Source organism: Meles meles, chromosome 9 (genome assembly GCF_922984935.1).
Source record: "Meles meles chromosome 9, mMelMel3.1 paternal haplotype, whole genome shotgun sequence".
In the NCBI taxonomy this organism is placed as follows: Eukaryota; Metazoa; Chordata; class Mammalia; order Carnivora; family Mustelidae; genus Meles; species Meles meles.
The window spans coordinates 4,215,212-4,228,480 of NC_060074.1; the positions used below are offsets into that span (position 1 = coordinate 4,215,212).

The 13,269-nt window shown below is 45.9% G+C and overlaps 1 protein-coding gene across 6 annotated transcripts in view; it reads left to right on the forward strand.

Annotated features, from left to right (window-relative positions):
• Positions 1–13,269, forward strand: part of MYO1B (myosin IB) — a 179,708-nt gene that overhangs the window by 154,994 nt on the left and 11,445 nt on the right. For 2 of the 6 annotated variants that reach the window (XM_046018231.1, XM_046018232.1), the window contains 7 exons: positions 1,800–1,868; positions 3,568–3,654; positions 3,940–4,026; positions 6,230–6,316; positions 9,474–9,548; positions 11,042–11,176; positions 13,111–13,217. In XM_046018231.1, the coding sequence (XP_045874187.1) occupies positions 1,800–1,868; positions 3,568–3,654; positions 3,940–4,026; positions 6,230–6,316; positions 9,474–9,548; positions 11,042–11,176; positions 13,111–13,217 (647 nt within the window). The remainder of the gene's footprint in view (positions 1–1,799; positions 1,869–3,567; positions 3,655–3,939; positions 4,027–6,229; positions 6,317–9,473; positions 9,549–11,041; positions 11,177–13,110; positions 13,218–13,269) is intronic. The other 4 variants (XM_046018233.1, XM_046018234.1, XM_046018235.1 and 1 more) reach the window with 2 other exon arrangements.

A 13,269-nucleotide genomic window follows, 5' to 3' on the forward strand; every position in this document is an offset into this window, starting at 1 on the left:
GCGTATTATGCGCCAGAATGGCATTTCTGCAGATGTATAATGCTCTATTTTGTATTTGCCAGAGAAAAGGGGATCGAGAAATCGCCAGTCCTCAAGGACCTTTTTTATCATTCATTTTGAGATCATTAAGAAAATCCAAGTTTGGACATGTAGTGAATTCCTCTGTATCTTGAATCCTGCCGGTGTTTTTGCAATACCTGCTCTGCGGGGCTCTGGGGAGAGCACCGTGAACAAAACAGCCTCATTCCTGACCTAGGGCTGCTTTCTAGCGAGGCATAATATGGGTGTAAACAAGTAAATAATCAGAACAATTGCAGGTTGTAGTCGGTGCTAGGAAGGAAGCAAGAACACTGAGATAAAGAAGAGCAGGGAGTTAAGACATAAATTTAGACAGCGTGGTCAGGGGAGGCCTCTGGAAGGGGGCATCTCATTCGAAGGCCGAGAAGAAACAGACAAGGTAACAAACCAAAAGCGGTGCCATCAGCATCTTTCCTCCCTGTCAGAGCCGTTGTATCTCCAGACGATGAAAAGAGCCACCACGTTAACGTGTCATTAAATCACCATGGTGAGAGCTACGAGGACTGTTGATGTGAAGAATAAAACAAAGGATAGCCTCACTTTCAGAGAAAATACTAACTTTGCCCTAGTGTTACACCTGCTTCAGAATTTGAGCTAAATATCTCCACCAGTTAGCTGCATGTCGTCCAAGCCAGTGATTAGACTCAGTACTTTCCTTCAACCAGATAACTCAAACATCCTCTCCATGCCTGTTTTCATTATTTGCTGATTATTTTAAAATCCATTTTCTGTTTAATGCCTCTATGAGATGAGTTTTAAAGTGAGAGTTATTTTCAAGCCATTTAGGAATTTCAGAAGAGAACAGTGTGAGGTATCAAGTAAATGTCAGAAATGATGGTCAGAGATGGTGGGTGTAGCTTGCCCTGCAACACGGAATATTCCTCTGGGAGGAATCTGGGAAGTTGTCCAGCTCCTCATTGGACAGAGGAGGAAACGGAGACCCAGAGAAGGTGGTGACTTGTCCAAGGTCTTTTTCTCTGGCATTCTCTTGCTTTGCTGCTCATGTGTTAAGATCACCCTGTGTCCTCTGAGCTTCCCAAATATAGTCTAGAGTGCTGAAGGGCATGTCTCCCCCCCATTTCCAAAGTGAAAGAGGCACAGGATGACGTCAGTACATAGAAAAGCTGTGAAATTTCGCCCCAGAGGCCCACGTGCCGGTGACTCCACATGAAATACAGGAAGAGCTCGTGTTTCTAGCAGGGGGATTCCAGTGGCCTCCACTCTCTGAGGCATCAACCCTAGAAGGAAAAAGGGCCTCCAGGCACTGAGACTGCCATGCCAGCATTTGACCCGAGGCCTTCCTCCTGGAGGCTCACTGGGTTTGCTGTACCCTCCCCACCCGAGGCAGCCTCGGCTGTATCTGAACCTGGTTGGTGCTCCCTCGACTCCCAGGAGACGTTCTCTTTCACGTTGCTGACCGGTGTCCGCAGCAGGTCCCTGAGCGCAGGAGCAGGGTCGGATTCACATTTCTGTTCTCACAGTTCCGTTAAAGTGAGGATCGTTGAATCACATGTAGCATCCTTACAGCGTTCTCTGGATTAACTGTAATCATTTTGGGTCATTTGATATTTGGATTTCTTTACATATTGGTTCCCAGAAGAAACATGGAGGTCAAGGGTTAATCGCACTAAGTGAGCAAGTCCTCCTCCTCAGTCCTTGCGGGCGTGTGTATTACAGACATGGACATAGCGCCGCTAATACCTCTCCCCTTCATCCTGCAGCAACAAAAGAGGTATCAACAGATCAAGAGTTCTGCCTTGGTAATTCAGTCTTATATCCGGGGTTGGAAGGTAAGTTTAAGAGAAGTGAGCCTTATTTATTTGGGGTTTTCCGGTTCTTCACAGAGGATGGTGTCTTCAAGGTCACCCTGCAGGGGAGAGCTCCTCGTCTCCTGCCTACCCTGTAAACAGTCAGATAGAAAGAATAAATATTATGGGCGACACGGGGGCCCTTGTGACCATGTCTTGACTGCGTCCTTCCAACTGGCTCTCTTTTCAAGAGCTTTGTTCTCTGAACAGGAAGTCCTTGAAATAATACTGTACATGATTTCAGTATCCTCTTGCCCCTGTTTGTAAGGGAAGTGTAGCCCAGAGGGATGTCTCACACTGTTGCCTCTGCACCTGTGTGTCCTGCCGGACCTCAGCGCCCCCGGCCCGCTCCTTCCGTAACTTCCTGGTGACCGTCTTGTGGGCTGCCCCATAATGATCAAAACATCCTGAGCCCTGGCCATTCTAGTGGGGAGCACAGTGCACCCATCACCTAGTTCCAGGTCCTTCCTGCAAGCTTGGTTCAGAGGTCAGCAAACTGCGGCCCTTGGACCAAATTAAGCCTATGCCTGTTTTTGTGCAAAGAATGGCTTTTATATTTTTAAAGTATTGTTTAAAACAATAGCAAAAAAAGAACCATCTCATGACTTGTAAAAAATTATATGGGGTACAAATTTTGTAAAAAAATATATACAAATATAAATACAAAGTTCATACACATAAAGTTTTATTGGTACGAAACGTTGCTTATTTATTTACATCTCGTGGGTGGCTGCTTTAGCGCTGTAACAGAACAACTACTCAGAATTGAGTAGTTGTGATAGAGAACATAAAACCTGTGAAGCCAGGAACGCTGACCATCTGGCTTTCTACAGAAAGTTTACTGACCCCTGCTCTAGGTCGAAGATACTCCACAGCCTGTCCTGACCGCTTTCCTGTTGGGAGATGTCGTGGAGTGAGCTGGGTCCAGAGGGCCTGTTCTAAGGTGGTTCCCAGGCCCAGAGCCCCTTCAGAGGGTCAAGCCGTGGGCCAGGACTCCGTAGCATCTGCTGACCCTTGTGGGGGCCTGTGGGACACTTTGGTAGTTGTCCCGCAGCAAATACCAAAATACAAATCCAAGCGCACAGAGGAAGGGAAGTTCCTCCCGCCAGTTCTTCTGTGACCCCATGGGGCCATGACTAGAGACTCGAGACTTTCTGAGTCCACCTCTAAACCACGTTCTCCCGGCCCCGACAAAGTCTGTTTCTGGCAACTGCTAGGAAGAAGCCATTGGTTTTGGACCAGAGAGATTATTTTAGCAAGATTTTGAACATCTCTTTTGAATAAAAAGCACAAGTTAGAGTTACCATCTACACAACAATAATAAAATGATGGATGGTTTGATGGCTCCCTGGAGATCTCAGACCCCGTTCTGAGAGCGGTTCCCTGCATCCGACGCACCGGCTCCTGCTGCTTGTGCTCACGTCTTCTTCCCGTCACCCGTCAAGGCGCAGGAGCTGCCGTCTGGGTGTGAGCGGGGCCTCTGCCGTTGAGCTCGAGGACGTCTTCATTTAACGCCTTCTCTGCATCCAGGGAGGCCCAGTCACCGAGTCTCCTCTTCCTCTCTTTAAGCTCTAGAGTTTTCACTTGAGAATAGATACGATGACTGGCTCTTGAGGTATTGTTCCCAGTGACTAGGGAATTGCTGTTGTTAACTCTGTCTTCCCGGGGTTCCTCCCCTTAGGCCCGGAAGATCCTGCGGGAGCTGAAGCACCGGAAGCGCTGCGAGGAGGCGGCCACCACCATCGCGGCCTACTGGCACGGCACCCAGGTGGGCCGCACGCCGCCCCCAGGAAGGCAGTGGGTCGGGAGGAGTGAGCGGGGCCGCGGACCCTCTCTCGGGGGCCGGAAATGCTTCACTGGCTTGAGCTACTGAGCACGCCTTCTCCTGTCTGTCTCTGACGTGGTGGCGTGGGGTGGCGGCACGCGCTTTCGCGTTAACTGCGTGACGGTGACCGATGGTGGCCGGTGTCTTTCTTCTGCCTTCCCTTTGGGAACCAGCAGTAACCTTTCTTGCCTTAAACTGTTCTGTAACTCCTTTCCAAATGCATCACAGGCGCGAAGGGAACTGAGCCGGCTGAAGGAGGAGGCTAGGAATAAACATGCTATTGCAGTGATTTGGGCTTACTGGCTTGGATCTAAGGTACTTGACACGCACATCCTGTTCCTCCGTCCCGGAATCCGCCATAGGTTGGATCTCTAGCCTGTCGGGCCGAGTGACTCCAGCTAACAGGCTCGCCCTGGTGCATGTCCCAACGGCCGGATCTAACACACCTGGATGCGGGCGTGTCCGTGGTGCCGGCCAGGGTCCCTGAGCATGTGTAGGCCAGCGAGACTAAGAACTTACTAATGAAGCACTAGTGTAGCTGCTCTTTAAAAAAAAAAAAAAAAAAAAACCAAAAACAAGTCTCAAGTAACATGCATGTTTAGTTTTGTTTTTTCCCATCCCTCTTTCCTCCCTCCAACCCCACAACATACAGGGACAGTTTTCCTGAGGTGTTTTTGTTTGGTAGCGGGGCGGGGAGAGCATGTTGGGAATAATCAGGCTTGGGCTTCAGTTGGTCTTTCACTCCACGATGATAATAGGAACGCCTTTACTGCATGCCTTAAAACGTATTAATCCGTGAATGAAATTGTGTTGTAGGCAGCCATTGATTATTATAAGCAAAATATTATATGTGGAAAGAATGATCACTTGTGATTTAACAGAAAGCTGTGTTCATGCAAAGCTAGCTATAATTGCCCCCAAAGAATCCCAGGAATTTCAGCATCAGCTGTTTGTGTTCAGAAACAAAGGCCTCCTGAAATACCCTCACTAATCCCCAGGCAGAGTCGTGGGCTCTGTGAACATTTCACATACCCCAAGGGACGAGGCTTTTAGATGTTTTTGTTACTTAGAAAATCAAAGGTCATCCCTGCTAAAAATGTGTATTCCAGTTAGAAACATAAATATCAATAGAGTCCTATGTTTTTAAATGTACCTTGTCAGCATTAGAAGCCCATCTTATGAGAAAAATGAGAAAAGTCCGTGTTTGCCTGTATAAAGATTCTTTTTTTTTTTTTTTTAAAGATTTTATTTATTTATTTGGCAGAGAGAGATCACAAGTAGGCAGAGAGGCAGGCAGAGAGAGAGAGAGAGAGGGAAGCAGGCTCCCTGCTGAGCAGAGAGCCCGATGCGGGACTCGATCCCAGGACCCTGAGACCATGACCTGAGCCGAAGGCAGCGGCTTAACCCACTGAGCCACCCAGGTGCCCCTGTATAAAGATTCTAATTTGCCCAAAGCACTCACCAGACTTGTTCATTTGTGTTTTCCCTTGAAAAATCTGTGTAGAACAGACAAGTTCCTTTAGTAAGTGGAGGAAAGGGTCCTGGGAGAGGCAGAGGGATGCGCCGACAGTCATTCCTGGGTTTTCCCCGCGGCCTGGCTCCTTTCCCAGTCAGTACCACCGTGTAATGAAAACTCACTGCCTGTTTCATCTTTTTTACAGTAAAACACCTCAGTCTGACTCTCCCCTAAGATTGATTTTTTTTTTAAGATTTTATTTATTTATTTGACACAGAGAGATCACAAGTAGGCAGAGAGAGAGAGAGAGAGGAAAGCAGGCTCCCTGCTGAGCAGAGAGCCCGATGCGGGGCTCGATCCCAGGACGCTGAGATCATGACCCGAGCCGAAGGCAGCGGCTTAACCCACTGAGCCACCCAGGCGCCCCTAAGATTGATTTTTAAACCTAGAAGTCTTTTCACTTTTATCGTCAGTGCATTTCACTCACACTGAATTTCAGTCAGGGCTACTTCGGATTTTCTAACGGGAAAGGATTTTGAGTTTTATTTTTTTGTTTGAACTTCAGAGGAAACAACCCATCTTCCTTCCATTTTCCAAACGGTTGTTCGCAAGAGCTGTCTTTTTAGACGTCTGAGTGAATGAACACAGAAATCCATAGCTCCTCAGCCCTGGGTACCGGCAGCAGAGGGAGGTCTGCTGAAGGCGTGCACTGCCACCCCAGTTTGAAGGCTTGGATGAGGGAAAGAGAGGGAGGGAAGTGGAAGAAGGAGAGAGAACAGGGAAGGAGGAAGGGAAAAAGATGGAAGTAGGGGGGCAGAAGTGAGCCAACCTCGGGAACCACACATATGGCCTTCCTCTGGAACAGAGGCTCTGTGCACTAAAAAGTCAAGGGACCGCACCGGCCTTATGCTGATTTTTTGGGTTTAAATGATTATGCCCGATTCCTCTATCATGCTGAGATCCTCAGTCATAAATTGGCTCTTCTGTTTGGTGGGATGTCTTTTTCTGGTCATTTGTGCTGCATTGGGCTATCTCTTTTATTTACCATCTAAAACGTTCTAGGCTCGAAGGGAGTTGAAACGCTTGAAGGAGGAGGCTAGGCGTAAGCATGCAGTCGCTGTCATTTGGGCTTACTGGCTTGGACTGAAGGTACTTCCCCACCCCTTCTTCCTGCCCACGGTGAACTCGACGAAGCCTAGCACTTACTAACCCCGAGAAAACAATCGATACGCTTGCTTACGGTCTGCACAGTCTTTTACAATGTCATCTTGCCTAATTGCGTTTCTTTTTGAGAACAAACCTGTGCACTAATATTTGCTGATTTTATGGTGGCTTATTTCTTTAAACAATCGGTTTAAAGTCGTAGTTAGCCCTGTAGCGTATTTTATCTAAGAAGACACTGTTATCCAGGTTCTGTTTAATGTTCTCTTTATGAGGGTGAAGTTTGTGTTTTGTTTTGTTTTGTTTGTTTGTTTTTAATGCACAAGACAGAGTTACAGTAGTGGAGCCAAGAGCTGACCCACGGCCTGCAGTGGCATCTGGGGGATCTCAGGCTCTGTTGGCCCCTGTCCGCCTATTCTGCTCCAGTGACGGCTCCTGGAGCAGAGCTTTCTGCAAAGTGACTGCCATTCTCTTCGCTCAGCGTAGAACCCAAAGGATTTTGCATAAAATAAGATTGGCAGCGGGTCATTCAGGTTAAAGAGAACTTCAGGTTCGAATGCCATTTAATTAAGGGCAGGGTTCATTTCAGAGAGCGTAAGTAAATATGACTGAGCCCCAAAAATCCCTGAGAGCAGCTCTGAGGCAGTGTAAATAAAGATTGTGTCTTCCTTGTATTCAGTAACTCATCGCCATGGGGCACCATCCCTGTTGTCTTTGGGGGATAGTTAGGCCCCTTTCTGACACTATTCCTCATTATTTTTGCTGTAATAGTATAAAAATTCATCTTCTGCAGATGGAAATGCCATCCAGGAAACCGTTGGCTCCGAGTCTAAACAGCATTAGCAGTATCTGTACATTCTGCTTTTGAATAATCTGCATTTCCCCCTAGAAGTTGAGCCTATAAACTCTTCGTAAATTAACCTTTTTGATGATACTGAATACTCATCAAGTAATTTTTAAAGTAATTAAGAAGTAACTTAAACAGGAATGTAAAGTGTTCTATTTCAAGAATTGTGAACAAGTTCTAACTACTTTTTTTTAAAGGATCTTATTTCCCGTTTTATTCACTTGTTCTAATTTGCATTCTGATTTTCATAAAAAGAAGGAACAAAACATCGAGTCAGGATTTTTATTCTGTGTAATGATTTCTACCAGTAACACCACACTTATCTTTAGTTTTCTGGGATTAACTAACTGCACATGACTTCAGAAATACTTTCATGTTAGGGGTTTCTGTTAGCAACCTGTACATCAAATTCAGTGTGTAGGTGAATTGTACGTTTGAGTTGGACGTAACTGGGCTTCCTCTAGAGGTAACTCTTTTTTTCCACCAGATTCCCGTAGAACAGAACTATTTTAATATGTTACCGTTGTTATGAAATAAGATGGAACTTCTTTCAAGTCCAAGAATGTAATCATTTTGTGCTTTTTTTTTTTAAAGAATGATGTTGATAAGAGTAGTAGTTTGGTTTTTTAAGTGGTTAAGTTCTTGTGGAATTGATATAGCTCAGTGGATCCTTTCAGGCCTACCAGAGCCCACAAGGGGAACCGACTCCGTATGTCGGCACGGCGTCACCAGGCCTTTCTCTGTATATAGCTGTGATTCCAGAGAATACTTCAGGAGAAACATTCTTGTGAATATCAAAAAGCATGTCACAGTGAACTCATTTACACTGACATTCAGCTAAATGTTGTAGGACTTCCCCGTATCTCTGTGGATGTGTTCACATGGAATCTCCCTCTACTTCTCTGCTTTCCTATGCTATTAACATTCCTGGAGCCAGTTAATAGCCTTCATTTTTCTTCTCCTTGTCCCTTCTAACTTCATTAGTCTGAGATGGGAAACGGTTCTGAGTCTAGCAGCTCCCTGGCTGAAAGAAAAACTAGATACCCAGTAACCTGGAGTCGGAACAAAAGAAGAACTGCTCACACGGTGATCAGAAACGTGTTAGACCTTAGTGATCCACAAGTGTAGAGAACGGGTCTGGTGCTCACCTGCCCCGAAGTACCGGGGAGGCCGTGTAGGTGAGGGAAGCAGGAGAGGGCAGGTATCCACCTGGATATGGGACGACGGGGCCTCGAGCGGTTTGGAGTAGGCCTGTCTCGTAAAGGCAGCAACAGCTCATGTGGTCCACGTAGACCTTGTTATGTAGGAACGGACTCACCATTGCTAGAGCTTAGAAAATTTTGCAGTCTGAATTCCTGTGTGACGTTCTTAATTTAAAAATTGGCATATAAAACATTTCTCTACAAACTGAATTTGGTTAGTAGGTGGCTAGGTTATAGCCCCTAATGTAGAAATATTTTGAACATGTGCAATTAAACCCAGAAAATGAAAGACGAAAGACAAAGGTACATAATGTCTGAATTACTCAAATAGGCTCATGTTTTGCCAAATCTAATGTTCTCAATTACAGCTGGATAAGTAATAAATATTTTAAATATTTTCCCCCAGTTTCAAGACTTAACTATCACTCATTTATTTGGTAAACACTTCACCTAGTTCTTTTATTTGTTGGACGTGAGTAAGCCCAGTGACCACGACGGTGTAGCAAGGAGCAAATAGGGAGACTTAAACTGTCATATGTGCTGCACGCTGTGACAGTACTTAGTGGAAACTTGGGCAGGAGCAGAGATTAGAGAAAAATTAATGCAATTAGGCGGAAGATAATGGGTTCATAAGCCGCTTCTCAAATTCTAATTTTGGGGCACGTTTAGTTCTCAGTGCGCAGTACCGAAGACAGGACTGAGCAGAGCGTTTGGAAACCGCAGTAGAGTTCTTCAGGCATTGTTTTACCTTTTAAGAGCAATCTGCAGTGTAAATGACCTTAGATCATTTTTTCCTGAGATGTATTTTGATTTACGATGAGTTTGCAGCTTTGTCTGTAGAGCATTTCTTGTCAAATCATCAGGCTCTTTAAAAACTAGTTAAGAGGATTTAAAACATCAAAACATTCTGGTATTATCACTTTGCATCTCTTAATTTTTCTCTGGTTTCAAATCCACTGTGTTAGTGTGTTTCAGTTATTTGACTATATCCAGAAAATCACGTAGAGATTTTACTCCTTCCACCTGTTTTCATTTTTCATAGAGGCACGTCACTGCATGGGCATTAACCTCTGTCTTCCACTGCTCCTTTTTAAAGGTGCGTAGGGAGTACAGGAAATTCTTCAGAGCCAATGCTGGAAAGAAAATTTATGAATTTACGCTTCAGAGAATTGTAAGTGTACACTTTCTATTAGCTAATTAGCATTATTGGATTAATTACTTAATAGCATCACCTCAGGAATAAATGACTTGTTTGCTAATAATTAAATCCTTGCTGTGACACTGAGAGATTGTGACTTTTTTATCATTTCCCCCCCAAATTCAGGTAGAATTGTGTCAGAAAGTCATCAATGGCCCGCATCTGATTAATAAAATAATTAATAAATTGTTCTTCTGTGGCGCCTGGGTGGCTCAGTCGGTTAAGCATCTGACTTCAGCTCAGGTCATGGTCTTCATAGTCGTGGGATCGAGACCCTGCCTTGGGCTCTCTGCTCAGCGGGGAGTCTGCTTGTCCCTCTCCTCCCCCTCTGCCATTCTATTTTAATGTTCTTCTTCTTTGACAGAGAGAACATAGTCTGGGGAAGGTGAACTCAAGCAAGTCAGGTGTCTTAGTGTGGGCTGCTGTAATGAAAATAGCACAGACCGCGTGACTTAAACGATAAACACTTACTTCTCACAGTTCTGGAGACTCGGCAGCCCAGGGTCAGAGTGCCAGCGTGGTCTGGTTCTGGTGAGGGCCTTTTCCTGGTTTCCTCACCGGAGAAGACAGAGAAGCAAGCACTTTCCTGGGTCTGCTTGAAAGGGGCACTAATCCCGGGAGCAGCACCCCTTGTGACTTTATAACCTAATTTCCTCCCCGAGGTCCCATTTCCTCTCACTGTCCCATTGGGGGTGAGGATTTCAACATAGGGGTTTGAGGGGAAAGCCAACATCGTGTCCTGCTGAGGCGCCGCGAGCTGCTGCAGGGCAGGGGTGGCGAACGAGGCAGCGGGTGGAGGGTGGAGGAGAGCCAGGCTGTGCCACTCAGCCCGGGCGGGTTCCAGCTTTCCCCTCTGTCTTCCACACAAGCATGTGGAATGGTGGAGACTCTGCAGCCGGCTTGCTCTGGTACGCACAGATTTGTGACGTGAGCACATGACTTCTGTGAGCCTCCTCTTGTCATCTGTAAAATGGAGCGATAATAGAAAGCTCGGACAGCACCTGGCCCATCTCCGGTAGTCTAGAGCAGTGTGCTACCCAGTAGTGATGAAAGTGATGCAAAGTGTTCTCTGTCCTCATGGTACCAGAAGGGGACTCTAGCCATGTGTGGCTAATGTGAAACGTAATGAACACGACGGATGAACTGGAATTTTAATTACTTACGATTTAAATACCAACAGCCACATGTGGCTAGTGGCTGCCTCTTCGCTCTGCAGCTTTCTAGTGTTGGCTGGCCTAAGTGTTCGTGTTAATGTTAAAGTCAGTATTACTGTTAGCATTCTCCTCGTCTCCTGACCACTTGGAGCTTTGATTTTCCCAGCCAAGACAGAGGAGTTACAACATTTTATCAACTAAAACGTGCTAAATTCCACTACAGACTGGTCTGTTTGATCCGGTTTATGTAAAACAGTGTCTCTTCAGGCATATTTTACTCATCTAGCGTTTTTTCTCTCAAACCCACCATAGGTGCAAAAATACTTCTTGGAGATGAAAAATAAGATGCCTTCCTTATCTCCAGTAGACAAGAACTGGCCGCCCAGACCTTACTTATTCTTGGATTCTACTCACAAGGAGCTAAAAAGGATTTTCCACTTGTGGAGGGTAAAAAAAAAAAAAAAATGGCTTGTTAGGTTGTTTTGTTTTGTTTTCCCAGAGACTCCTTATATTTTGAGTGTTTGAGAAGTGTAAAAAAGCAGATTTCAAGCCATTCTTCCTCTAGCCTCGAGGAGCTGTACCTGAGGGCTTCAGTACTTTTGAATCATGCACTGTATGTCGCTTTCCGTGAGGATTCTAGAGCAGCTGGGGGTTCCCGGGGATGTCTCCTCGCATCCCTGGCTGGAAGGGAGAGTGCATGGCTTCATTGCACGTTCCCGTTGCTTTGGAGGAGTTCAGGCTTTTGTTTGGATTCGTTTCTGTTCTTCATGTTTATCTGAAGGACTGGCGGAGGTAGAGATGACAAAGTCCAAACATCTCCGCACGCGGTAGCTCCTGCAGGTCCTAGGAGTTCACTGTCTGAGCTCTGCTGCACGCGTACACACGTACGCCGGCACACACGAGGACTGCACCCCTTGTGATGGACTGGAAAAGAAGGCTTCAGAGTGCCTCACGACACATTCAAGAAGTTCAGGTTTCGCTCCACCTGAATTAGAGGGAGGCTGAAAATCTATGTGGTAGTGCCTAATATTTTAGCTTCCTTGATTTGATGAAAACATCACATTTAATTTAGGTGCTGCCCAGCGTGAGTACACAGGATACTTGTGTAGATGTTGACTTTATTGTAATAATTCCGTCAGTTCATATATCGAAAGCTAAACATGTACGAGTATCAGATATGATGTAATCATTGATGGAAGGGCCGCTGTTTGGAAAGTGAATGATCGATGGACGTATCTTCCAGCAGGCTCTTTCCTGCTGGCCACGGTAGGCCTGTCCCTTACCAGAATGACATATGCAGAGGGACGTTGTCACGATTAGTGTACTGTTGGTACCCGCTCGACATGTGGAACTAGATTCTCGCTTCCGTCCCCTCATTCAGTGAGGCGCTTTGGTGAGGTTCACCCATGTCTCTGTGCTCATCTCCCCTTTGGATGCGACAGTGGAACAGTTTTCAGGAATAACGGCGGGAGCCTGTCATGCCAGGGGTCGCTCTGCCTCTGCTCCGCGCTCTCTCCCGGCCTCGGAATCTTGCCTCTACCTCGCTGGCATGGGGGTGGGGAGTGAGAGTGATGTGTCCATTCCCGAGAGGGTGGGCGGCAGTGCTGACGTTCCTTTATAGGATGATGTCATTGGTTCTCAGCTACATTTGTAACTGAGTTTCTTTGAGTTCATCCAAAGAACCTTGCCCTGCCCTCTAGCCGCCCTGTGTCCGTCCAGTGCTGTCTCAGGATCGAGGTGGAGGGAGATTTCTCGGTTCCCATGTCACACTGTGGGACGGTAATGGGGGATTCGGAGAAGGATTTTTCCAGCCAATGGTTGTAGTGTATTTGTGAGTCATGACATCAATTCCATGGATTACTGGCCAGGGTTTTAAAATGAAATGCAGTAGAATAGAAAATAGTGGGGTACAGGACATGTTGAAAGTCTTGTCTTGGGAAGCTTTTATATCCATTGTCCATGTGTGTGTGTGTGTGTGTGTGTGTGCAAATGTGTGCAGTGAGTTGTGATGTACAGTGTTGTTCATACTGGGAGTCTGTAAGAGTGTGACAGCCTAAGGATTAAAGGATCGGGGGGCGCTGACGTCCCAGCGGGAGGACCGGTTCTCCCAGCAGGGCCTGTGCAGCAGGGCCCTTGTGTGTTCTGAAGAAGCATCCTGAGTTCCACAGGACAAACAACAGTTTTTATGACATTTTGCAAGATTGACCTTTTAAAATCCAGAAAGGAAAAAAGTGCTCTTAGTTTTTTAAATGGGCATTCGTACACATTTGTGCACGTTTAGTCTTGTTCTTGATGCTGTTGAGTGGACTTAGCGTATTTAAGAGTGAGTAGAGATTTATTTATGTAAGTGATTATCTTTTCCCCCTTTTCATTTCTCACAGTGTAAAAAATACAGGGACCAATTCACAGACCAGCAGAAGCTTATTTACGAAGAAAAACTAGAAGCCAGTGAACTCTTCAAAGACAAGAAGGCTTTATACCCATCTAGGTATGGCGGCTTTTTGCTTTACCCATAAAGTCAGCATTTTTAAAATTATTCA